Source organism: Psittacula echo (genome assembly GCF_963264785.1).
Source record: "Psittacula echo genome assembly, chromosome: 21".
Classification (NCBI taxonomy): domain Eukaryota; kingdom Metazoa; phylum Chordata; class Aves; order Psittaciformes; family Psittacidae; genus Psittacula; species Psittacula echo.
The window spans coordinates 1,361,318-1,388,102 of NC_137757.1; the positions used below are offsets into that span (position 1 = coordinate 1,361,318).

General features: G+C 50.2%; 1 protein-coding gene and 1 long non-coding RNA gene across 2 annotated transcripts; one reads left to right on the forward strand and one right to left on the reverse strand.

Annotated features, from left to right (window-relative positions):
- Positions 1 to 501: 501 nt before the first annotated feature.
- On the forward strand, positions 502 to 1,638 carry HTR1D (5-hydroxytryptamine receptor 1D; the record flags this gene model as incomplete). Its single annotated transcript, XM_080632364.1, has 1 exon — positions 502 to 1,638. The coding sequence occupies one exon, from the start codon at positions 502 to 504 to the stop codon at positions 1,636 to 1,638; it is 1,137 nt and encodes a 378-aa protein (XP_080488490.1).
- Positions 1,639 to 4,291: 2,653 nt separating this feature from the next.
- LOC308228802 lies at positions 4,292 to 6,583 on the reverse strand. The gene is made up of 3 exons (XR_013958269.1): positions 6,449 to 6,583; positions 5,578 to 5,766; positions 4,292 to 4,638 (listed from the first exon to the last, which is right to left on the reverse strand). It is a non-coding gene; the product is annotated as an uncharacterized lncRNA (long non-coding RNA).
- Between the last annotated feature and the right edge of the window lie 20,202 nt (positions 6,584 to 26,785).

Sequence of the window (26,785 nt, forward strand, 5' to 3'; positions counted from 1 at the left end):
CATTCAGCTAGTAGAGAGGAAGAGAAAATACTCTTGAGGGTGGCTTTGTCCCAAGCACAGGGGCACCAATTACATGCCCACGTTTCTTTTTCGCCATCTCACTCTTCAGTATTGATGGATGCAGCTTTGCAGATGAGTTGAGAAAGGTGTGAAGAAAAGGTAATAAAGAATGATTTAGTCACCTGCATGATGAAAATGAAAACCACCTAAATTCCCACCACTTACAGTACTTGTGATAGTGCCTGTGTTTGTCAGACACCAGAATCACATCTGGATGATTATGTTTTGCTTTAACAATGATGTCATTGAAGTGATGTGATGGAAAATGTAACTTAGGAGAGCACCTCATCTACTGTGTAAGCTGAAGTTTTCAACAAGTTAATATTTCTTCAGTGTTGGGTTCTAGTATGAAAAGTTCTATTTCAGCAAAAAAGTAAGCATCTTCCTTCAGCATCCCAGAAAGGCTACGCTGGGAAGTGGGAAGTGAAATCAGAGCAGAGGATGACTCAGTATAACCACTCGGCAGAGCTCCCTCTCCAGAGCTCAGCAAACAAGTCATTAAATTTCACTGAAGCACCGCTGGCTTTGGATGAAGGGACACTATTAGGGCTGAAGATTTCCTTGTCAGTCCTTCTGTCTGTTCTAACGTTGGCAACGGTCCTTGCAAACATTTTTGTTGTCATTACCATTTTTGTGACTCGAAAGCTCCACACACCTGCGAATTACCTCATCGGCTCCTTGGCAGTGACTGATCTTTTAGTGTCTGTCCTAGTAATGCCCATCAGTATTGCTTACACTGTCACCCACACATGGGCCTTTGGCCAAGTGCTGTGTGATATCTGGTTATCATCGGACATCACGTGCTGCACAGCCTCAATCCTACACCTCTGTGTCATTGCACTGGACAGATACTGGGCTATCACAGATGCTCTGGAATATGCCAAACGCCGGACCACTGGTCGAGCAGCGCTCATGATTGCTGTGGTCTGGATGATCTCTATCAGCATTTCTGTGCCACCATTCTTCTGGAGGCAAGTGAAAGCTCCTGAAGAACTTGCAAAGTGTACTGTGAACACAGACCAAATTTCCTACACGATTTATTCCACTTGTGGAGCTTTTTACATCCCAACTGTGCTCCTCCTCATCTTGTATGGGAGAATTTATATAGCGGCTCGATCCAGGATCCTGAAGCCACCCTCATTATGTGGGAAACGTTTTACCACAGCACACCTGATTACTGGCTCTGCTGGGTCTTCCCTCTGCTCCATTAATGCCAGTCTTCATGAAGGGCAGTCCCATTCAGGTGGCTCGCCAATATTTATCAATCACGTTAAAATAAAGCTTGCAGATAGCATCCTGGAAAGGAAGAGAATTTCTGCTGCAAGGGAAAGGAAAGCCACCAAAACGTTAGGCATTATTCTGGGAGCTTTCATTTTCTGCTGGCTGCCTTTTTTTGTCATGTCCCTAGTGCTGCCAATCTGCCAAGATGCTTGTTGGTTTCATCCCATCCTCCTGGACTTTTTTACATGGTTAGGTTACTTAAACTCCCTGATCAATCCAGTCATTTATACAGCTTTTAATGAAGAATTTAAACAAGCTTTCCAAAAACTAATTCATTTCAAGAAGTGCTCATCTTGAGCCTCTCCTGTCATGTTACTGACCCTTGTGCAATTGTGCAGCCTACCTGGAAACTTCCTGTGCTTTTACTCCTTAAGGTACAGAGCCATAATTGCCATCTCTGCTACTTACCCTGTGCTGTGCATGTAACTGGGAACTTCCTGCCCATTTGGTACTTTCTGTCTGGAATCCTCCATCCCATAACAGAATGTCTCTGTGGTCTCTGCAGTGATCATCTGTAAGATCAACACATGAAGTAAGCTTGGTAAGAAGTGACAGAGCTTGAACCAGACAGCTGAGTTTGTGTGATGAAATGACACACGTTACCCAATTCCGCCACGCCTTTGTAACCTGATGGGAGGAAAAGGTGTGTGTAGTTGCAGGACAGTATTCCTGCTGTATTTTACTAACAATTTATGTAGGCTGAGAAAGCATCTGGAGAACAGGCTCTGATGTCTGCGTTTCTATGGCATGTGCCCTAGCCATTTGACACTGATCAAACCTGTAACTTGGTGTGATACAGCCTGTGAGCAGCAGGGCATAGGAGGCATAGCATGTGTGTAAGTCCTGTGGGTATTTCACAGATACTGCATTTTCAGCTCTGCTTTGGGTGAACTGTAGAAAGAAGGTTCATTTATTTGAAATCATTTTTACACATTTTATCATTAATAAAATAGCAGAAACACTACAAAATAAATAGCATGAAAATGATGGAAAAGTATTTCAATCTTATATTTCTGTTATTTATTTTTTGCATGCACAAACTGAAACAGGAAAATATAGTTAGTGCCAGTGTGGGGTAACTGGGACCTCAAAAAAGAGCCAGAAGGTTCACTCCTTGGTGACAAGAAATGGAGAGCTAGAGAGGAGAGAATTGACACGTCCAGGCCCACTACAGCCTTTCAGCCTCTCATTTACATCTCTTGCACAGTCTTGCAGCTTCCTCCTGTTGCTGGTGCCTCTGCTGAGGACTGGACGATGAAGTTAAGTGCCCCAGGAATACCCACAGCAGAATAGAAGCAGTTGTATAGTCCTCTCACAGTACACACTGAAGGCAATTGAGGCTGCCCTATCTGGGACACAGCTCCTCTCCCCTCCCAAGAGTGAGCTGATATAGCTCAGTCCAGCTTAAGAATTACCTGGCCATGTCCCTCCAGTCTGCTTCCAGAGAGGGCCCACAGTTCTCACTGGCAGCGGTGCTTCTCTCACCCATGCTCACTCCTTGTGCATTGCCTGGGGACACATGAGCTGACACGGGCCACAGCCCCTGTGGGCACTGTGCACACTCTCCTCCTTTCAACTCAGAGATGATGGGGTGTTATTTATCTTTCCAAGGAAGATGATCCACTACTATTCTTTGGGCTTTTCTAAGACACAGTTCAATTCAAGAGCAAACAGAATTCACAGTTCAATGCAAGAGGCCCTGTCCTTAATTAGACCATAGGCTAATTAAAAAGGGCACATGGTCTAATATTACACCATTTTTAATGCTGGTAAATATTTGACAAAGTGCTTCAGGAACTCATGCTGGAAAAAACAGTAATATGGAACCGGCACATGAAGACACCAGCTAAGGATCACAAATGAAAGATAAATAACATCCCATCATCTCAGAGTTGAAAGGAGGAGGTTATCACGGCCCAGAGATCAATGTCCATATTTACCATGTCATTAATGCTCTGTGGATTGCAGTCAGGAGGACACAAATGCACTTCACAGAAGGCACATGTGGGCTGCATGATTTCTAAGTGCCTCTCTGCTGAAGTTCTTGCAATCCTGAGCACACAGGTAAGTTAAAAGACCTTTTTTTATTTGTATAGAGGTACCTATTGTGGCTCTCCCACCATAATATGGATTTTACTGAAAACACAAGAAATAGCTAAATAAAAGTCAAAGCATGTCTGTGTGTCCACTGCAGCACCTCACAACTACATTTCAGTGCTGGGGAAGGGGATGAGTGTTAGCAATGAGGAGTCACCATGGCTGAAGGCTGGCAAGACAATGGAAGTGGAAGCTGCTCACTCCTCCCAGGACAAGCCTGAACCTTGCAATGTGAAGGGAAGATGGTCATGGGCAGTGTGTGAGTTGAAGCAATACTGCCACGCTTACCAATCCAGAGATGGAGCAGCAAATGTTGTATGTGTAAGACTACTCCCTCTGCAGTAAACCTTAAGAGCCCTTGAAGGAATGCCAGGAGGGGTGGTTGTAGGCATGGTTCCCATGAAATTTCCATTATGCCAACCTGGCTACAGGTGCTCAGTAGCTCTTGTCACTTCCCAACAGCAGCCAGATGCTTCTGCTGAAAACACCAATGACCAGACACACATTCCATAGACTTGTCAATAACAGGTTTTGTATTTAGGTTTCATCACCAGTGAGACAGGAGGAAATGTAGGTAAATAGGTAATGAAGTCAAGAGCCCTCTCAGCCGGATTTCCTCCAAGCCGCCTTATTCACAAACACACCCCCTCCAGCTTCTGGTGGCAACAGACACATCTTCACAGCAGTTGTGTTGCCAGCATCTTGCTACTGAGAGGGAGGCCCCTTTCCTGAAGGATCCCATAGCAGCTAGTTGCCAGTTGGACTTCATATAGTTGATATGACCCCTTCAGCCCCACCATCCACCCCGTTTCTCACTCACTTCACACTCCACTTACCCAGTCCAAATGTCACCAACTTGGCTACAAGTAGACTGTAGGGAGACCACGTCATGACAAAGTCAAGGCTACTATCACCCAATACAACATCAAGTGCCCTCCTGTTGTCCACCCAGGCTGTTGCCTCACTGTAGAAGGTAATGAGGTTGGGCATTGGTGAATCCCTGATGGCTGCTCCCAGTCACTTTCTTGTCCTTCACGTGCTTTGAAATAGCCTCCAGAAGAATGTGCTGTCCACTCTTCCCAGGGACTGAGTTAAGGCTGACCAGTTGATAGTTGCGTGGATCCTCACTGCCATTTCTGACAACAGGAATGGCATTTGTCCTTTCTTCAATCATCAGGAACTTTTTCCAATTACCAGGATCTTTTGAAGATGAAAGAAACCAGTCTTGAGATTACATTGGCAAGCATCCTTGGCACCCTCAAATGAATCCCTTCTGGGCCCATGTGTAGGCCTAATTCAGCTGACATTTTTAAGATGTCTGCTCCAGCAAGGAGTGAAACATGCTCTAAACTCAACTGAATTTCATCACAAAAAAAAAGCCCAATGCTTTTTGACCAAGAGGAAGATAGCAGCAGTATGAACAGAATAAGACAATGACCTGCTTCTGATGTTGCTGCTTGCTCCTGAGTGCCTCTGTTACTAACCTTGATATGGCTGCAGGATCCTAAGGGAGGTAATGGTGGTATCCCGCTGATCCCAGGAACAAGAAACAGTTAGACACACTCAGAGAAATAACAACAAACCAAACCAAACTTAGGTGGGTTGCCACACAGAGTCCTGATAATGATGTGACTAGCAAGCTAGACCGCAGTGCTGCCCACACAAGCATACATCTATTTCTTCTTCCTGCTTACTGTGTTTAGGAATGTTCCTAAACTGTGTGTGGCACCTAGCACAGGCTTCAGCTCTGTCAGGAGCTTTTAGAAACCAGTTCAGTATCAGGAGGCTATCATGACTCTCACGTTATAAATACTTAAAGCCTGAATACCTGGGATCAGAAGAGGCTCCACTTCCATTAAAAAATAGTAATAATAAGTCCGGTTTTACTTTGCAGAGAGAAGCCAGAGATTCTGATGTGATGGCCAGCCCTGGCTCAGAGAACAGGGGCTGACTGAGCTCACTAAACTGGCAGAGAAGCACTCGCTCTGCCTTCATTTTCTGCCAACTTAATGAACTGATGCCAGAACTGGCGCACCCGAAGCAGCACAGACACACGAGCGGTTCCAGAAGGGAAGCAGAACCGCGGGCACCGTCCCCAGCAAGCTGCTGGATCAGCTCAGACACCTCACTGGAACTCACCATAGAGACAGCAAGCGCCGAACAGCAAGAATACCCCAGGAGCCAGTTCAGGACTTTGTGGGCTCGCAGATGACTCAGGCATTTTCCACAGCCACCGCTGTTCCCCATGAGCTTGTTTAATCCCTTTTCACCCTCACGTCGGTGGCATCCTCAGCCGCCCGCCTCTCACGTTACCAAGCTGTGCATCAGCTGCAGGAGCCACTTCTGTTTGTTTAAACCTGCTACACCCCCATGGGCCCTCTGCTGCCACAGGTGCTGACAGCTTCGGCCGCTTCCCCAGCCTATTCCTGATTGCATGGGTGTTCGTCACCTCTGCTCTCATCTGCCCACACCCTGCACCCCTGGGAACACACCACCTTCCCCGCAAGGGCCGCGAGGAGAGGAGCCTGCGCGCCCGCAGTGATCCTGTCAGGACGGGACCGCTGCTCCCCACGCTGCTCCCGCCGCCCGCGAGCAGAGCGCTCCTCTCCGGCGCGCCCCACACAAGGGCACCACCTCTGCCATACCCCTCCTCCTGCTCCCTCCTGTGCCCCTCTGCCCATCCCAGTGCCTGGGGTGTAGTTCTCCCCCCTCCTGGTCCCCTTTACTCTTCAGGGTGAGCTGGGGTCCCCTACTTTGCTCCTATTTGTATGGCTTTTATTCAGCACCTCCCAGCCCAGCCAAGAGCTGGATCTGCCTCCTCCCCTTGTTACATCCCGCATCCCACTTGTCCCCTTCTGTCTGGTGCTGACTGCGACAAATGTCCACGAACAAACCCCAAAACACTTCCTCCTTCCCCTCCGAGCACCCAGAGCTTCCTTCCTTCGCCTCTCTCCATCTAGGTCACGTATCCCAGTTCCTTCCCTAGGACAGACCTTGCCCATTCTCTAACCTCACACCATCGAGCTCCTTCCACCGGGGTATCCGCCCCTGTGCCACAAGCACCCGTGCCCCTTCCAACAGCTCCACGTCCCTCTGGTGCTGCTGTCACAGAGCTGCAGGGGCCGCGCACCGCCTCCACGCCGCCCCGTTCCGCCCCAGGCAGCCCTCACACGGCAGCAACCACCACAGCCCGAGCCGGGCCCGCTCCCCCCCCCAAAATGGCCGCCGCGCCCTCCCGTCTCCCCGCGGAGCCGCCCCGCTCCCGCTGACGTCAAAGCACCGCCCGGTACCGCGGCCCTCCCCTCATTGTCAGCGCCCGCACCCGCCGCCGAGCCCCGAGCCCCCCGCGGGCTGCGGCTGCCCAAGCCCGGGCTGCCCCGCCGGCTGCAGCGCGCCGCGGGCGGCAGGGACGGAAGGGAAGGGAGGAAGGAGCGAGGCCCGGCCGGCTCCCTCAGGTAGGCAGAGGTGGGCGACGACGGGACGGGCGGGGGGTGCCGGGGACCGGCGGGGCGGGGAGGAATGCGAGGCATCCGCTTTGTCTCCGCGGACCCAACGCCGCCTTCCGCGCACGGGCGGGTGCCGCCGGGCCGGGGCTGACCCGCGGAGGCTCCGCCGCCGCCGCCACAGCGCGGGTCGCCCCGGCCCAGCGGCGCCCGCAAAGGGCCTTTGGGCTCCCGCTCGGAAATGGAGCCGCCGCCGGGCTCCTTCCGACGTGACCGGAACAACCGCTTTCCTGAGCGGAGAGCGGCGCGGTCCCCGCCCGGGAAGGTCGCGGCCCCTCGGGGGCTGTTGCGAGCTGCCTCCGGGGAAGGTCGCAGGCACCGTCGGGGTTTGATGGAGCTGAGGTTTTGGAAGTTTAGAGGCGCACAACGCGTGCGATTTCTGCGGATAACCTTTTCCATAGACTCCCTTTCCATAAACTTCTTTTCCTGTTGCTTAGTTTCCTCGGAATTCCTCTTTTTTTTTCCCTCCCCAGCCCACCCACATTTATCCTTATAATGTTCTTTTTATCTGCGAGCTTTTCCGATGCGCTGCCTTTGTTAGTTTTTAGCATTCCTTGCTCCCCCCGGTCACGAGGGAATTAACTGATGGAGAATCACGAAACCCTCCTTTTTCTCTTCATAAAACGGCTTACAAGTGCCCCTTTCGGCTTCGCCGGGTGTCCCACGTGCTGGCACGCAGAGCGGGTGGGATACTGGACCTGTGGTGGTTGTCCTTGGTGACCGCGCTTCCATTGCAAATCTGCGTTGTTTTCCCTTCTAATGCCGCATCTGAAGCCTTTAAACCAATTAAACCCAAGTTAAAGCGACCGTCCCAACTAATTGGCACATTCACGTTAGGCGCAGGGGGATTAAGGGTTTAATTCTGTTAAAATCACCCACAAAAATCACGGCCAGGAGTGCTCAGCCTCGCAGCCTGTGTCAGGGTGGTTCCTTCCTGAGCTGCCGGGGGGGGTGAGCACCTTTCCAAGCGGTGCCACACAGCAATGACAGTGAAAGGGGGAAGTATTTTTACAGCCCTGGAGTAGTCTCAGGCATGCAGGGTTTAGGGGGAAAAAATGCACTTCCTTACCACATGCCTCTGGTCTCTTGGCAGCGATACGCATCTCCTGGCCCGCTGGATAGCCAGCAGGGACAGTGCTCCTCAGTGCTTCTGCTCCCTGTGCAAGTACAAAGCCAACAGCGATGTGCTCTGGGCAGTTACCTGCCCAGCCGGTGGGTTTCGGAGGGGCAGCGCCCTCCAGGACTGTCCTGCATCCACAGCACTTGCAGAAGCATAATTCCTCCACTGTGTTGAGTCTGTGGCAGTAAGGGCAGCAGAAAACCATTGTGCTGACCCTCCTCCCAGGGGCTCCGATCCCCAATGGCCATGGGGAGGGCTGGGGTGCAGGACCCTCCCTGGGCAAGGGACCCCTTTGCCGGGGTTGCATTCTGGCTGCCCCAGGCAGTCCCTTGCACCAGGCCAGGCACTGCAGGGAGGAGGAGGAGGCCATGGAGAGTTGGTCGCTGTGTTTCTTTCGGATGTGTGGCTGAAAGTTCTGCAGTGAATCGGGGTAATGGGGTGTGGGAGAGCAATTCCAGAGTGGGCAGGTCCCCACTGACTAACCTCTGTTCTGCTCTGAGCAACCCTTCAGCCCCAGCTTCCTATGAGTCCTGTGAATGGTACCATTTCTTCAGTACAGGGCAGTCTGACCAATTCCTGCTTTCTAGGAAGTTAAGGTAAGATCTGGCAGCGTGGGCTCTTTGCTCACCCTCTGGCTTTCTCTGTGCTCTGCAAACAGCCCAGCTGAGAATAACTTACTGAATTTCTTCATTCAGAGTGAGTTAGGAAGTGCAGACAAAAATAGCTCTTGTTAAAAAGGAATGCTCTCGAATATGGCCATTACCAGAAATGGTAATGTTTAAAAGCCCGGTATGCCTTACGATCTTGACCACGTTATTGTGTTTGTTCAGATGGGTTGGTGATTGCATCTTTGAGCATGACCTTACCGTAGGTGCACTGAGGTTATGCTCATCCTCTGTGAAACCTTTCCTTCCAACCGACGGCTGTGGTCTGTGAGGAACCAGATGATACGTGCCTGCTTCCTTATGGAAGCTGTTCAAGAAGTGTGGCTGGTATGACTGAGCCACATGACAAAATAGGGCACCTTTATACAATTGTTACATGAAAATGAAGCAAATAATCTTTTGAGGAGGCCATTTGGATTGGAAGATTCACATGATGACCTAGCAGCAGTAGTATGGTCTGCGATAACTAGTGCAATGAAGGTGATGGGAACCCTTAAAACATATGGGAAGGGAGAGCACTAGTCGTGGTGGTGATGGTTTTGTTAGTTACGTGTTCAGTCTCAGTGTTTCTGCCTTGGGTAATCTTGGATCTGCACATGTGAAATAGAAAGCACAAGTGTTTTCAAATGCTTGGTGACAGCTGATGAGCAAGTCTTGTTTGCCAGCACTTCCTGCATCCTTGGTGCTGGTGGTCTGCTTCATCCTTCCATACTGTTACTCCCTCTGCTTCAGGCAGGTTGCATCTTTGGAGGGCTTTGAGTCCTTTGAATTTGGTCTCCTCTTCATAGTCACCAAAGGAGGGATTCATCTCCCTGTCCAAGCATAGTAGTTTGCCAGGGTAGCAGGGGAAGGCAGCCTTCTGCTGGTGGTGACTGTGGCCATCCACTGCAGACACTGTGGACAGTCACATCCCTCTGGATTTGAGGCTTTAGAGCTGGTGACAGAATCACTTTGGTGGGAAGCCCACAAGCTGTTTGCCTTTAATTGTCCAGGTTTAGGAGCCTTCATAACCACCCTGACTTGGAGAGGGCACTGTGGGTGTGCCTTTCCCATGGACCCAGTGGGGTTTGGGTTGATTCAGCAGCCTGACAATCCGGGTGCTTTTTGATCTGACCAAATCTGGGGAGTGGCATTGCACATCAGCCACCAAAACACGGCGGTTTAGGCCTTAATCTTTTTGTGTCTCTGGCTTTGTCTTCTTAGGTTTTGGCAGTGATGTTCCCCTGCTGATGTCCTAATCGTGGCATAAAGGGGTGTAAGGCACCGTTCAGCGCCATGTTCTTTAACCTAACCAGGGTGGAGTAAGATATGCAGGTGCAACAACCAGCCTTACCCAAGCGCACCGGCTGTGTGCACACAGGGGCATAAACACCACGCATGGGCAGTTTTGTGTTTCCTTCTCTGTACAACAGAGCTGAGGGTATTTTAGTGCTTTCTCACAGTGACTTGTGCAGCAAATTGAACGTTTGCCCTCCTGAACATTTGGGGTTCTCTTAGGAACACAATGCAGGAAGGTGAATGCACAGTAAAGGGCTGAAAGGAGAGAGGGGGGTTAGAAAAAATGAGTTCTACTGTTATATGTAGTGATCAGCTTCCTCTGTGGCCTTTTGCCAGAAGAGCTCTGCCAATGGTAGAATCCGCTAGGATCCACACCAAGAGCCCAAAGAGTGAAATGGGTCGTTTATCTGCTTAGGAACAACATTTCCAGAATGCACAGCTATGAAGTGCAAGGAAACAGCAGCTGATCAGTTTGTTTCTATGTGACAATGGGCAGATGAGAGCTGCTGCTTGCTGCTGCAACTGTCAGCCTGGAGGAGAGGCAGAGATTTCCGCATCCTCTCAGTCATGGCTTTGGGAAGCACTGCATCTGTGAGGGTGGGCACTGTGGCTGGAGGAGGTGGGTTTGTCTTTCCACTCATCCCAGCTGCCTCTTACAGAACCCCAGCCTGGTTTGGGTTGGAAGGGACCTTAAAGCTCATCCAGAGCCACAGGCAGGGACACCTTCCACTGGAGCAGCTTGCTCCAAGCCCCTGTGTCCAACCTGGCCTTGAGCACTGCCAGGGATGGGGCAGCCACAGCTTCTCTGGGCACCCTGTGCCAGCGCCTCAGCACCCTCACAGGGAAGAGCTTCTGCCTAAGAGCTCATCTCAGTCTCCCCTCTGGCAGGTTAAAGCCATTCCCCTTGGCCTGTCCCTACAGGCCCTTGTCCAAAGCCCCTCTCCAGGTTTCCTGCAGCCCCTTTAGGCATTGGAGTTGCTCTAAGGCCTCCCTTTCTCTTCTCCAGGCTGACCCAGCCCAGCTCTCTCAGCCTGGCTCCAGAGCAGAGCTGCTCCAGCCCTCGCAGCATCTCCATGGCCTCCTCTGGACTCGCTCCAGCAGCTCCACGTCCCTCTTGTGTTGCTGCCCCAGAGCTGGATCAGGACTGAAGGCAGGGTCTCTCCCTAACCATCAGCCTCCCCTTGCCCCCATCCTCTTTAACCCTGCCCAGTTCCCAGGCTGGTTGCAAGGTTGCTTTTATGTGGCCAGGATTGAGGAGCACAGGGCTAGGAGAGGGCAGGTGAGGTGCAGAGCCACCTAAAATGACCCTAAAACTTCAGTTAGAGGATCTGGTCCAAAGCCTGTGAGGTCACTTGTGCAGTGCTAGCATCCCCTGAGCACAGGAGGTATCGCTGCCTGTGTTTCTAACTCTCCACCAGCTTGCTTTCATGGTGACTTTGGGCATGCTACCTTTGCAGACGTCCTTGTCACACACAGCACTGCCCAGGTTTGGGCAGCAGCAGTGGACACCATGTTTAGGGGACTTGAGTGGAAAAATTCCTGCAGGTCCCAACAAGTTTGGCCCTTTTGGTCCAGAGCTTCACAGGTTTGGGCAAACCTCAAGGATCTCTTCTCGAAGGCCCTTCAGGGCTGTATCCATCTGGGGTCTGATCAGCTGTACTCAACTTGGGGCAGCAGAGTTCACTGCACTTGTGTGTGTCAATACGTTGCATGAGCTGGATGCTTCTGTGTCACTGCTCCTTGGCCTGCCACAGCGTAACACCACGAGCCACCTCATCCCCCGTGCTGCCCTGGCCCTCGGGGAGCCGCTTGTCCACAGCTCAGGTTGGTGATGTCAAATTGCAAACTCGATGGGTGGGGGAGTGTTGGTGAATAGAAATAACATTTATGTGAACTCGTTCCTTGGATGGGTTTGTGATCCTTTGGCTCAGAAGTAGCAGAACAGATTTCATTTGGGCACCTTGCAAACAGCGCTTGTGGCCAAGACTGGACGCGCATCCTGGAGTGTGAGCTGCACAGCTCTGAGAAAGGAGGAGATGAAAACTTCTTAGCTCTGGTAGGAGTTGGCTTTGATGGTTAACGTTACAGACCCCCTGCAGCTTGGGGCTCACATGTGAGGCTGCATGGTAGGAGAGCAGAGCATTGGCTCCTGCAGGCAGGGGATGTGAGAGGGCTGCACCATGCAGAGCAGTCCCCCTGGGCAGCTGGGGGCACGTCACCTTTGCTGCAGGACAGCAGCTCTCCCACGTCACCTTTGCTGCAGGACAGCAGCTCTCCCACGTCACCTTTGCTGCAGGACAGCAGCTCTCCCACGTCACCTTTGCTGCAGGACAGCAGCTCTCCCACTCTGGGAGGCAGCACGTGGCAGGTCAACCACTGCTCATGTCTGCTCCAGGGGTGGAGGAACAGGTAACAGCTGGGACACTACATGGAAGTGCAAGTGCCACAGTAGGAAAAAGGTGGAGGAGGGACAAAAGAGTGAGCATGTTGCTGTGGCATGGTCAGATTTATTGGATCACAGAATGGTTTGAATTGGAAGGGACTATAAAGATCATCTCGTTCCAGCCCCCTGCCACAGGCTGGGACATGATCGTATTGGCTTCAAACTGAAACAGGGGAAGATTAGGTTAGATATAAGGAAGTTCTTTACTGTGAGGGTGGTGAGGCACTGGAATGGGTTGCCCAGGGAAGCTGTGAATGCTCCATCCCTGGCACTGTTCAAAGCCAGGTTGGACAGAGCCTTGGGTGCCATGGTTTAGTGTGAGGTGTCCCTGCCCATGGCAGAGGGGATTGGAACTGGATGATCTCAAGGTCCTTTCCAACCCAAACCATTCTATGATTCTATGATTCTGTATATGTGTAGGAGTGTTCTAACTGACCTCTAAGGTGGTAGCTTCATCCTAAGCTGAAGAGGTGCCTTTTTATGAGCCTGATTACAATGAACATAAGCTCAGACAACTTTTTGATTAGCTTGACCACGTTTCTCTTTACCTTGAACCTTTACTTTTCATGTTCTCCTCTATTTTCTCATGTGATCCAGATGCTTGAACCAAGGTAAAACAGCTTGGGGCTGTGCAGGGTGCGTTCCTGGCAGCACAGCTCTCTGTGCTTCCTGGTGTCATCAGCTCTGCCACTCCATGCTGCATGCAGCACGCCATCGGACAGCCGGGAATGACAGATTTTGCTGCAGTGCTACACCCTCGTTACGTGTTGCAGCAGAATCCGTCAGACTTTGTTTTCAGGGTCATTCTCTGAATTGCTTTCGTATAACTTGTTAAATGCATTCTCTGGGGTTTCAGCTACAACTGGCCAGTTGGGGTGGTTTGAAAATCACAGCATGTGTTTCCAAAGCTGAAAGGAGGCTGCAGAGGTTCCAAGCTTGTGCTGATCATCTGATTCCACTGCAGCACTTTCAGCTGCTTGTGCCTTTGAGGTGCCTGTACCTCACGTGGGAGTGCAGTGGGTTACCTTAAAGGGAAAATCTGATGAAACTGCTTCAAGAACTTGTTGTTACATGTGATATCTTAGTGGAATTTACCAGAATAGAAAGGAGATTCCTGACCTAGGATCTGGAACATTGCTGCAAAAACAGTAATTCCTCAGGTAGTGTGAATCATTTGGAAATATGTCTGGTTTTACTGGAGAACAATAATTCCTGTGTGATAATAGATGTTAGTGCTGCATTGTGGTGAGAATTTGAACTTGGCACGTTGAGAGATCCTAATGAATCTTCTCCCTCCATTGTTTGTATACCCTTCTGTGTAGCTACTGTTTGGGGTTGGTTTTGGTGTTGCTGAGTGTGATTAATGCCTTAGCATAAAGGTATCCTGTGTAACACGTGGATATTGATGTTTCTGTGTGAAATTTGGCTGTAGTATATTATAAACTGCCTGCGTATGCTCTTAACTCCTCTGGATGTTGCCTTCAGATAGCTTTTTGCACTGGGTAGAGCATAGCAATGAGCAGCACGGTTTCGAATAGGGCGTTTCTTTTTGCCTGCAATGAACTGTCACAGAGGTACTGTGAAGGGGAGGGTGAATATTCTCAGTGTTTTGGGAAAACCATGGCACTGTGTGTGAAGGTGAACGTGGGAGCGATGCTGTGGAGGTGGGGAGACGTCTCTTTGGGTGCTGAGTCTCTGCAGAGCATAGACAGCAAATGAGCTCCTGAGAAGCAAGTGTGAAATAGCTGGGACAGATGGATGTGAAATGGATGTGAGGCTGGCAAAGCAGGAACTGCTGAGTGCAGGCAAACAGCCATGCCCTGTTGCCTGCCTTGATTGTGATGTGGCACTCCTTGAGCTTGGGTCACCTTCCCTGCGTCTCCCCCCAGCAGCAGCAGTGGCGAGCCCCACTCTGTGGCTTGCTTTCCCTGACTGTTTTACAACAGGAACATGCTCCCAAGGCCTTGCCAACAGATGATCGCTATTCCCACTTTCCTCATGGAGCTGATTTGCAGAGTGGGGCTTTCCTTCCCCACCCCTCTCTTTCTTCTTTTTTTAGGGATCTCTCGCCTGTGTGCTTCCAGTGACTGCTGCAGCATCTGGCTGAGAGTGCTCAGCACATTCCTTGCCTTGGAGCCCAGCTGTGCTGCGTGTGAGCTGGTGGGACACAGAGGGCACCTCTCCTCTGCAAAAGCAGGTCTGATGGCAGCAAGCTGGAGAGGGTCAGCAAAGTCTTGGTGGCCTGGCAGTGCCTGCATCTGGGGCAGTGTGAGTAACAGCACAGTGGGCAGGTCAAGGGGGAAGGGTGTTCTCTTCTGCTCAGTAGGGGTGAGGTGGTGTCTGCAGTGTCGTGAGAGGTGGATCTTCCACTGGAGCAGCTTGCTCCAAGCCCCTGTGTCCAACCTGGCCTTGAACACTGCCAGGGATGGGGCAGCCACAGCTTCTCTGGGCACCCTGTGCCAGCGCCTCAGCACCCTCACAGTAAAAGATGGGTTCTTTATGTCCGATCTTAGTCTTACCACGTTTCAGTTTAAAACAAGTGTCTCTTGACCTGTCACTGCAGGCTGTAGTAAAAAGTCTCTCATATCCTTCTTATAACCCTCCCTTTATATATTGAAAGGCCACAAGGTCTCCCCAGACTCTTCTCTTTTCCAGTCTGAACAACCCCAACTCTCTCAGTCTTTCTTCACAGGAGAAGTGTTCCAGACCTCAGACCACTTCCATGGCCTCCTGTAGACCTGCTGTAGTCTTTCTGTGGACCCCATAGCTGGATGCAGTACTCCAGGTGGGGTCTCATGAGAGCAGAGTAGAATGGAAGAATCACTTCCCTTGACCTGCTGGCCACACTTCACACTAATGCAGCCCAGGACACAGTTGGCTTTCTGGGCTACAAGCACATGTAGCTGGTTCATATCTAATTTCTTATCCACCAGTACCCCCCATCTCCTTCTCTGCAGGGCTGCTCTCGATCCATCCATGCCCCAGTCTATACTGATGCTGGGGATTGCTCCTACCAAGGTGCAGCAGGTTGAAACAGGGTAAATTCTGACTGTGCCTAAAGGAAAATAATCTTCCCTGTGGGCTTGGTCCAGCCTGGGAACAGGGCTCCAGGCCTTGTGGTATCTCTGACCTTGGAGATGTTCAGAATTTGATGCAGTCCTGAGCTACCTGCTCCAGCTTTTGATGCTAACCCCACTTGGAGCAGGAGCTGGATGAGGTTCTGTAACTCTTGGGGTTAATTTCCACCCCCTTACTAGCGATGGAGATAGAAAATGTGGATTTCCCACTCCTGCCCTCCTCTGTAGAAAGGAACAGTGTGGTGGGGGAAGCGGTGTGGTCCTGTCTCAGTACAGCCAAGCCAGTCCTTCCTTCCTGTGAAACATCCTTCCTTCCTTCAGTCCAGGCAGTACAAGGAGGGGAAAGCACACATAAATAACAGCTTGAGGGAGCGAAGTTAGCCAGCCATGCTTGGAAGGGGGCTGGAGGGAGACCCTCTGCTGCTCTTTGTGACTTAGGCTCTGGTTTTGCACTCTCCACGTTGTTAAATGTGTTGTAAGGAAGGCATGTGCCCTCTTTGCTCTGCTCTTCATTTAGGACGGGATAAATTAATGCTTGGCATTAAGCCTGCAGGTTTCCTCATTAGCATCATGTGTAATGCTTGCAGGAGAACACGTGCTTCAAGAGCAATAGCAATTGTCTGTTTTCTGTCCAGAGTACCTATTGTCCATTAGATACCAGTGGACTTAAAAGCAAACGCAGGCTTGGCCAGCAAAACTGCTTCTTTCTTGTTAATAAGGGTATTCCAAGACTGTTGGACTTCTAGGAGTGTGAAGCTGAGAATTTAGAACAAAGTCCTCCTATGATAGTCATGGCACCTTTAAAGGCTGGCACCTTTAACCCTTTCATCCCTATGGACAAGAGGCTGGTAGGAGCTGGATGAACTGAAGTTGGTGAAGAGGACAAAGAGTAATGGGTTCAAGCTTAAACAGGGGAGATTTAGGTTAGGCATTAGGCACAAGCTCTTCCCTGTGAGGGTGCTGAGGCGCTGGCACAGGGTGCCCAGAGAAGCTGTGGCTGCCCCATCCCTGGCAGTGTTCAAGGCCAGGTTGGACACAGGGGCTTGGAGCAAGCTGCTCTAGTGTGAGGTGTCCCTGCCCGTGGCAGGGGTTGGAGCTGGAGGAGCTTAAAGTTCTTTCCAACCATTCTCTGATTCAGCCCTGTCTGTGAGAGAAGTGTGAATCAGCACCTTCCTGATGGGAATCCTGTCCCACACCGCTTAGTCCCCAAACATCTTCTTAGCTGCATAATGAAGGAGGCAGCTGGATGCTCAGGATGATCTTCTCCCTTTGATATTATGGCTATTCTTCTCCTGTGTCAGTGCCCACTCTAGTCAAAGGAGTCACTTTATGCAAGCCAATGGGGAATAACTCCATCCCATTTCTGGGAGAAGGGTCCAGAAACCAGGTATCCCTCTGCTGTCTCTTTCTGCATTAAGGAGAATAGCAGTAGTGGCTGCTGGATTCCCTGGCCAGTCAGCAGACCTTGGACCTCTAACTTACGGAGAGCACTGAGTGTTTAAGTCCCCACAGCTACAAGTGTGCTCTCACAAAGGTGAGCTCCTTAAAAGATCCAGGCTGTGATCCATTTGTCAATGTTGTTTTTTATTTACTTGTTTGATACCTGAGGCTATTGTCAGCAATAAATTGAACACAAAAGACTCCTGTTAGAGTCTTCCGATCCACCCATCTGTCTTCGTTGACTAAATCACATTTAAGAGAGTGACATAAGCTCCTGAATGCCTCCTTTCAGTTGACTTTGCACTTGCCAGTGAACAAAAACGATATGTTTTGAAGCTGCAGGGTGGGAGCTTGGAGAGGGAAAATACTGCCTGTTGTTACAAGGGAGCGTGAGATCACAGTGAATATTCGTGGCACAGCCAGGGGACAGGGAGAGTTTGTGTTGGGAGGCTTTGGAGAGTACTGGCAGTGGGTTAGCCAGCCGGCCTGCAGTTACCTCAGGGATGATGCTGCTGGTGCAGGGGCTGCCTGGTGTAACCCAAGCCACCAGCCTTCATACCAGAGGCATTTCAAATGGCTGACTGATTCCTCCTGGCTGCTTCCTGCCAGTGGCATTAATCCCTGCTGTTCCCCAGCTGGCGGAGCAGAGGGATGCTGCTAGAGATAGAATCATGGAATGTTAAGGGTTAGAAGGAAACTTAGAGATGGTCTCACCCCATCTCATCTCTCCGCTGTCTAACAAGTGCTTGCATTTGCATCAGGAAGGCTTCAGATGTCAGCTTCTCGCAGCCGAGCCAAGGGAAGCAGCAGCAGCAGCAGGAGTGTACCCTGAAGAGGGGTCCCCCCAGCAAGAACCTTCCAGAGCCTTGGGGTAAAACTCTGACTGATTTTGGGTGTTTTGACGAGTGTGTTTCTTCTAGTGGCAGGGTTGTTCTGTTCTGTGGGTGGCTCGAAATGCTAATGGTTTATAAAGTGGACCTGCAAAGGAGCAGTTAAAGCTACACCTATGCCTGAATGTTGAATTTTGTCAGAGTAGTTAGTCCTAGATGTCTGCTGAGGGTTAACTTAAAGAGCTCTTAGTAAAGATTGATGAAAAGTTAAGATTTAGACATTTGTTTGAATCTGAATGATCATTTTGAATTCAGGTCCCAGTTTATTTCCTGGTGCTGCTGGGCCTGCTCAGGACGAGTTCGTGCGTGCATGGAGCGGAAGGAAGTGCAGGGTGAAGAATGCAGAGAGGACAGGGCGCCTTTCCCGGAATGGAGTTTGTTTAAGCTGTTCCCAAAAGATTTTCCTTTCTTAGTGCTAAGGAGCCCTAGAGGACAATCCTGAGCCATGGATCACCATCATCAATGCAGCTTTAGGTTTGTATGGTTCTTGGCACGACTTGGCCTGGACCTTCCTAGACAGCTCCTGGGGATGGCTCATGAGTTAGCAAGGACTGTCCCATTTGGAGGCAGAGCAGGTTTAAGAGGGCAAGGGGGGCTTGTTCCATTCTAGGTGGCCTTGGTGCAGAGGACAGACCTAAGCAAGGCTCACACATTGATAGAGGTGTACCCCTAAGTGCTGTCTTTGATGAGCAGGATGAGAGTGCAGACTCCAAGGGCCCATTCATCCACCCGCTCTTAGGCAGCAAACTGGGATCAGGGTGAAGGATTAGACCTTTAAGATCATCAAGTCCAACCATTTCCCTAGGACTTCCAAATCCACCACTAAACCATGTCACTTGCAGGGATGGTGCCTGCAGCCCTGCCCTGGGCAGCCTGTTCCAATGCCTGAGCACCCTTTGGGGCAGGAATTATTCCTCATCTCCACATAAACCTGCCCTGGTGCAGCTTGAGGCCGGTTCCTCTTGTCCCATCCCTTGTTCCTTGGCAGCAGAGCCCAGCCCCTCCTGGCTCCATCCTCCTCTCAGGCACTTGTAGGGAGCGATCAGGTCCCCCCTGAGCCTTCTCTTCTCCATCTGAACCCCCCAGGTCCCTCAGCTGTTCCCCATCACACTGTGCTTCAGGACCTGCACCAGCTCCATTGCCCTTCTCTGGGCCTGCTCCAGCACCTCAATGTCTCTCTTGTAGTGAGGGGCCCAGAACTGAACACAGGCTTAGCTGACAGTGCTGCCCACTTGCTTCTTTTTATCTGTGGAGTATGCCCGGGCCCTTTTATAGCAAATGCACAGCTTTAGGAGGCTCAGTTTTGGTGACACTGGTACCATCCAAGGAGATGGACCATTCAGACAGAGAGCTAAGCCGGTTCTGTCCTCAAACCATGTAGAGGTAGGGCTGAGCAGGACCTTGAGGTCAGGCAGTTGGATTTCCCAGTGTCAGAGAGCTGGGAGGGATGCCAAAGGGCTGCCTTCAGTGTTCAGCAGCCCCTTGGCTACCCATGGTGTTGGCACTGCAAGCCCAAAAGTCCTCTGAAAACTACTTCTCCTGCTGTATGTACAGCTCTTTCCTTACTGTGTCCAGAGCATGACTTGTCTTTTTCACTAAAGGTGGCCTTGCACGTAGGTGGAAGCTCACTCTTACCCCTCCGTATTTGCTTTCTGCTCTGAGTCCACCCATTCTCTGTGTAGGTGGCTCACAGGTCTGCTCTGCAGGACTTGGCCTGGGGTCACTTTTGGTCTGGATTCTGGAGTATTTTCCCTGTGTGTCAGGATTGTTTGGGACTTGCCATTGCTCACAGCTTGGTAGCGTCTGCATTGTCTTGGACTCCTTTCTGCTCCATTACCTGTGCTGCTCAACAAGCCCCATGAAGGGGTTGTGCTAAGATAACATAGGAGAGGAAAGATGACTATCTGTCATGTTTATGATATACTTCCCAATAACCATTACCAGCGGTGTTCAGTGACAGACTTTGGGCTACACAGGCCTTTGGCTTCCCACAGAAGTTCTTTCCATCTCTTTATTACTGAAAAGGCTTCTCATTTTTACATGGAATCAGGGGCCAATTTCAGCCGCTTGTGGTTTCATGTAGCCGTGTGTTTCCCTATTCTGCTTATTGGAATCCACGTGTGAGGCAGTGTGAAAAGTGTTAATAAAGTCAAGATACCTTAGGTCTGCTGCTTCTCAGCTCTTCAGTGTGACTTTACCCAGTTTAGCAAGGGTTAAAGCAGTTACCAGCACAGCTGTGGATTTCAGTATCCCAGTTCTTTTGGTATTTTCACACACTTCTGTTCTTCATGCTTCAGACTTCACCTTCAGCTTGGTGAGAAGCCTCCTAACCTGGGATCAGTCTCCTTTATCAGAGTTAGGGTAGTTAGCAGGATTGTTGCTGTTGAGTGGAGTCTTGTTCGTCGGGGCTGGTACAAAACTACCTACTTAAAAACCAGAACCACACCAAATTCGGTTGTTAAATAATCTGTTGACAGCTCTGTGTTGGGCTGTGGCATGAGAGCAGAACACTCCCTCGGTGAAATCACGTGTGGCTGCCTCTTTGCAGAGCCTCCGCCTCTGGGCAAGTGCGGAGTCAAAGCCCTTCTGAAAGAGCAGATGCTGACCAACATGGAAGTGAGCATGGAGCTCCCCGTGTCCAGCCCCAGCCCATGTGTTTGAGCTGTTGAGCCATGCAGTCCTCTTGGGATTTAAACCGCCCAGGACAGGAGCAGGTCAGCTGGGTGTCAGCTTCAGGATCATGGGATTTACCAGCAGACTCGGATGCTGAGTCTGCTTGGCTTCACCTTGTAGCTCTGCCCACCTCCAGGAGTGTGCTGAAGGCTGAGTGTGGGTGAGATGAGCCCATTCCTTACCCTTTCGGTTAAGCCGTGCTGTTGTGCCGTGTGGGGTCCCAGGTTTTTACATCTGGTTGGAGTCATAAGGCAGAGACCTGTCAATGAGGAGTCACTATCCGTGGTTCCCATTTGTGCCATAATTCTTGTTTCACCCAGTTCCTGATGCAGATCTAGCAGGACAGCTCTTTTCCTTCCTTTGTGATTATAAGCTGGGCTTGACTTTCCTGCCCAAGGCCATTACGTTTGTCCTGCATCAGAACACAAGTGTCTCTAGCTCAGGATTTTTGCAGTCACTGCTGTGGCAACAGGTCTATCAAATGCTGCTTTCTTTCAGTGGGAAGTCTAAGCCCAAGTTGAACACAGGCCATGGGACTAGCTGTGCATTGCTGCATTGGCATCCAAACAGCGGTGCAGGTGTGCGGTGTAGCGTTTTTGGGGTCTGTATGCTGCCTTCTTCCTTCAACTCTGCTCTGTCCCAGCTTTTGAGACCTGCTAGGAGGCTGCCGACTTCTCTGCTGAGGCTGGGCTGGCACCCACACACAGGCTGCTTGCCTGCCTGCTCTTTCAGTTCTCTCCAAGGCAGAAAACAGATGGGTCAGGAGCTGTAGTAGTTGAGGGCAGTCAGTAGCTATGGCAGCTCCCCAAGCTGCTCTTGTGACGGGCGTGAGGGAGCTGAAAAGCTTTCGTTTTAGCACTTCCAAACTTCATTGATTGGGTTCTTCAGGAAGAAAGTCACAAAAATAACCAGTTTTCTGTGCTACTGGGTCCATGAGCTCATTTCTTTTCTGGTTTGTAGGGATCCATGTGGAAACATCTGAACGGCTGAGCCAGGCTTTTGGCCAGGAAAGTTGACAGCAGTCAAAGGCGTGCTCCTGTGAAGGAGCTGGCTCGGATGTTAGGAGCATGGAGTATACCCTGTGTCAAAGGGGTGCAGAAATGTACAATACCCTATAATTTTTATGCCAACAGGGATGTATCCAAGCCAGTGTGGCTCCCGGGTGTAATGGCAGGAAGAATGTGCAGGTTAAAGCTGCCTCCACCTGATGAGCAAAATAATTCATGAGCAGTTAAGAGTATTTGAAGCTGATCTTATTAGGTGTGAGGTACCAGGGATGCCTTTCCCACCTTTGTAGATGTTCCTGGACAATAAATTTTGTGGGTTTATGCGTCTGGGTACTTAGCCCACTGGTAGTGTGGCATCTGTCACATGTGCACTGTTAGTCCAGTGTGACCTGGGTAGGTGTTTGGGAGAGGACAAGAGCTCAAGAAGATGAGAAGAGCTCTACTGGATGACAGTAGAGTACCTGCCCCATATCCCATCTAGAAGTGGGCTTCCAGGAAGGAAGACAGGGACGAGGGAAGAGTACAGTGATGCAGGCCAGAGGATTCTCCCAGCCTCTAAGTTTTGGCTCAGAGCCTTGCTGAGCTAGGAGTTGGGTCCCTGTATGTATGACCTTGAGGGGTTTTTCATCCGTGAATTTGTCTAGTTGCTGCTTTATGAACCCACAAGGACTTTTAGGTTCCATTACATCCTGTAGCATGGAGTTCCTCAGCGTAACACAAGCAGAAGCAGAGTGCTGAAGAGAGTGAGCCCAGCCAGAGATGAGCAAAGGCAGCAGGATGGAAAGGAGGAGTGAAAACACCAGCAGGAACTGAGGGGATGTTACTGTCCCAGTCTTCAGCACAAGCAGGACAGAAGAGGGTGGAGAGAATAGAGCTCTCTCTACCCTAGAGAATAGGGTAAGGTTTGTGATGGGCAGATGGAGAGTTTAGAAGAGCAAGTGTAGGAGGCAAGCTTGCCATGACAGTGTGGAAGAAAGGTGTGAGAAGAGCTTTTTCTGTGTGCTAAATACCTGAGTAAAATGAAAGATTGAGAAGCAGAGAGAGGCAGGCTGAAGTGGTGCAGGAGAGAAGAAGAGGAACAGAGGAGAGGGCACTGTAGGTCAGACCAGGGTGCCTGTCTCCACAGCATCCCAGCTGCAGCATGAGAATAGCTAATACACAGTATGATTTCCCCCTGCCCACTTCCAGGGACCTCCTGAGTCAGAGGACTTTGTGTTCTTTGCATTCGGTGATCTCCATACATGTAGCCTTTCTGAGACGGAGAGCCAGAAGCCCACAGCACTAAGCAGTAGTTTTCCCTCTGGGTTCACATTCCCCCTCTAATACTCTAGTTTTTGTACTGCTGTTAACATTGAACCAATGTCTGCATCAATACTGCAGTATCCCTGAGGAGGCCAAGGCCCCTTTCCTCGACAGGTTCAATGCTGGAGAATTACAGATAAAACCCAATGAGAACTGGGAACAAAGTCGACAGCAGTGACACACAAAATGCTGGCCTCGTGGCAGGACGGTTGGGAAACTTCAGCTGGTCTGAGGCACTCCTGAAGTTTGGATCCTGTGGCATTCAGCCAGCTCATGAGCGGTTCAGCTCCAGGCAGCACCTTGATGATAGCACATGTTATGGGGGGAGAAGAGAAGTGATGGGGACAGCCACGGTCCCTGAAGCCCTTGCAGAGCTGAGCCTGACAGAGGTGGGATGGAGGGGTGAAGGCCATGGAATACCTCCATGTCCAACAAATGCTACAAAAGCACCACTGAGCTGGGGCTGCTTTTCCCATGCTAACTACAGGATGCTGCCAAGTTTGTGACTCGCTGGAGAGCTGCCTGCATAGTGTTTGTGAAATCAAATGTGACAGGGAAAGCTGCTTCTGAGGACAGTACAAGTAGCAGCATGGGACACTGAGGCAAAGAAGGAAAACATCTTCCTCAGCTTTGATTCCAGTGCAGGAATGGGGCATTCTTCTTGAAACAGCATGAAGAAGGCAGGAAGGTAATTCTTGAGCTCTGTGATGTGGTGAGGAGCCAAGCTGTCCCACCAACTCCTCTGCTTGCCTACAATACATGAAAATGTGGTGTTGAATTCAAATATGAAAGCAAATGTGGAGCTTGTCAAAAGAGGAAACTTGTCTGTTGCATGTACCAGGCCTTTTCTGATACCTGACAGATAGGAGCAGCATGCTGAGAAGCTTTGAAAGTATCAATCCATTTTTGATCAAGAGCTCCGAGCACAGGTACCATCCTCCTTGCCATGCGGTTCTCAGGGCGAGGATGCCACCAGCCCCGGGGTTCTATTTGGCACTTGTGCAGATGGACACCCCTGTGCATTATTGGAAGGTGTTGCACCTAGTCACCAGATGCTCAGACCTGGTCTCAGTGAGCCTGTACTTGTGACTCTTCCCAGTGCAAGCCAAGCAGTGATGTCCAAGGGGAGCCAGAGGTGGGTGGTAGCAGCTTTGTGGAGGAAAGCATAATCTCTGCTGTGCACAGTAAAGCAGCAGTGATTGCCTCTGCCCAAACCCTAGTGCTCAGGGCATCTGCTGTGAGCAACTGGGGGTGACATTTTATGTTCTGCTGCTTTTACACTGGCCCTGCCAGCTCCGTATGGAGAAGTTCCTTTTATAACACTGAGAGCAGAGCAGCACTGGAGAGTGTGTGCGATCAGAGCTGGCGTAGGGTCAGTGTGACTTGGTGATGTGCCAGATCCTCTCCAGCATCTGCAGAGCCTGCTGCAGTCTCCCACACTTGCCCTAGATGCTGTTTGGTGCCTTTGTTTTAGTCTCCTTCGTCGTTGTGGTCGCTGTGGTTATTTTTGGCTGCTGTCTCATTATTTCACATGTCTCTAGTCTAGCATTGTATTAGTCAATATTCAAACCACTTCCAGATTGTTTAGCTTGTTCTGACTTTGAGAATTTCCTCTCCTTCTGATGCAGACATTTCGTCCCTCAACATACAGACACTCCAACAAGTCACTTGGCATTTTGTGTTCAGCTGCTTACCCCACCCCATGTAAAACAACACATCGTCTGCCTCTCTTCAGCTGCCCCAGGAGGTTGTTAGGCATCTGCAGGTTTCATATGGGGTTGATGACACACAGTAGACTCCGGCTCTTATTTAGTCTGAATGTCTTGGTTTATTTCCTTTTCCTTCTGGAATATTTTCCTCCTGTTCCCATGACTGTGTATCACTGTGTGGGGTCAAGAACCAGGAGCTGGAAGGAGCTTATAAAAGACAAAATCAAAGTAGGAAAGATTTTTCTCTCTTTTCTCTTTACCTGACTGAAGGCTCTGGGCCCCCGTTTCCTCATCAGCTGCAATTTTTGACACCCATGTCCTTTTTCTGCATAAATGGCAGAGAAATTTTGCTTTACAAATGAAGAATGACATGCTGGGCTCTCCCAGCCCATTCCGCCCTGGGGGAGGGAAGAAAAATCCAACTGATGCTCTCACCATGTTGAGCTGTGATACAGGCATGAGTCGTCAGCAGCATTACTGTGTTCGAGCATATGTTCACACTCCATTGCATACATATGCAACACCAAAGCCCTTTAATTGAAACTGCAGATGTATATGCACACGAGGCAGAATCCAACCAACACACTTATACTGCAGGTGAACCAGAGCATAGTGTAATCAACTCTCCGCTGACCTGCTTGGCCCTCTGCGACTGTGAAGAGGAACCTCCTTGCTAGCCCAGGTTGTGCTGGGGTACATCTCCAGACTGATGAAGTGACTGTCAGCCTCCTAATGCAATCTGAACACAGTCTGGAGGCCTGCGTTGCCCAAGGCTCCCTTTCTCCCAGCATTGTGCTCCGTGCAAAATTCCAGTTCCCACGGGGATTCCGAGTAATAATTTAGCTGCCAACAGAACAGGGAGGATCTAAGCTCCCCCCAGCATTTGGGGAGGTCGAGGGAGTCGTACCAGGTGTACGCCCCATCCACAAGAACATGGACAATTGCCCCACTCTGCTCCTCCCCTCAAACCAGGTCACCTGGCAGCTGAGGAATGCAAAACTCAGCCTGTGTGGATCTGACCGTGTGGAGGATCTCTGGCTCCAGCCACAATGGGGCAAATGGCTGTTCTTGTCTCTGTGTTGAGCTGTGTTTGAATCTATTGATTTTCTGTTCCCTGTGATAAGTGCTGCTCTTTAACGGTCTTTAGGGTCTACTGGAAACCCCTACAGCTTCAAGAGCAAAAGAAGTAATTAATAAACAGTGGCTGTAGGCCAAGGCATTAATAATTCTCATTCATCTTTAGGACTGGGTAAGGCTGAAACTTAACATATATGGTGTGACATTGCCCTTTTGATGATGGGTACCGTGGAAGACCATCAATGCCGTCACTGGGGGCCCAGGCTTCCCCAGCCATAGTGAGGGCTGTTGCATTATCAGTATAAAAGCACAAGTAAAAAGATTAAAAAAACCCCAAGATTAAGTGCAAAACGTGCTCTGAGATAGCAGTCTTCTAGTTCTTGACAGACACACATGGCATCTGGCAGCATTTTTATCTTGGTGTAGCAGAGAGCACAGTAGGAGTGGGTGCCAAAAGTTATTCCCACATGGGCATGTTGGGGACATCCTGAAACCCAGAGCAGTAGGCGCTGGTGGGACTCTTCCCAACAACCAGATCAGAGCAAGGAACACAACATGTGGGGTAAGATGCTTCTGTGCATCTGGAAAGGAATAGCGTCATGGTCCTAAGGACTTCTGGCAGAGTTTATCTGTGTAGGTCTCAAGTAGTAGTCACTTAATTGCTGTTCCTGAAATAGCAGATGGTTTGCTGCCAATTCATAAAGTGTCTCAGCTAGCACAACTGCTTCTAGCTAGAGGGTTTTGCCTCCATGCACAGCTGTGAACTGACTCTGTGCTTAGTGCAGAAAGGTAATATAGTCCCAGGGGAAGGTTTTATCTAATGATGCTGCTGAAAAAGCGTTCTCTGAAAAGAGAGCGTAGATAATGATGAGCAAAACTGAGTGTGCAGAAAACTTATATTTAAGACCATGAAGGGTCACTGAGAGTTATGAAAGTATTCTAGGAAATGTCCCAAATACTGAATTCTCACAGCTGTTTAACAGGATGCTGTGGCCAAAACCACACAGAGTCAGAAGAGCCCTGAAAGACAATGTGTGCTGAACAGGAGGAGAATGGAATTGATGATAATAAATATATACTCAGGAGATACATGCACTTGTAAGGAAGACCAGAAAACCCAATGAAAAATCCACAGGGAAAAGAAGAATCAGAACAAGTCATTA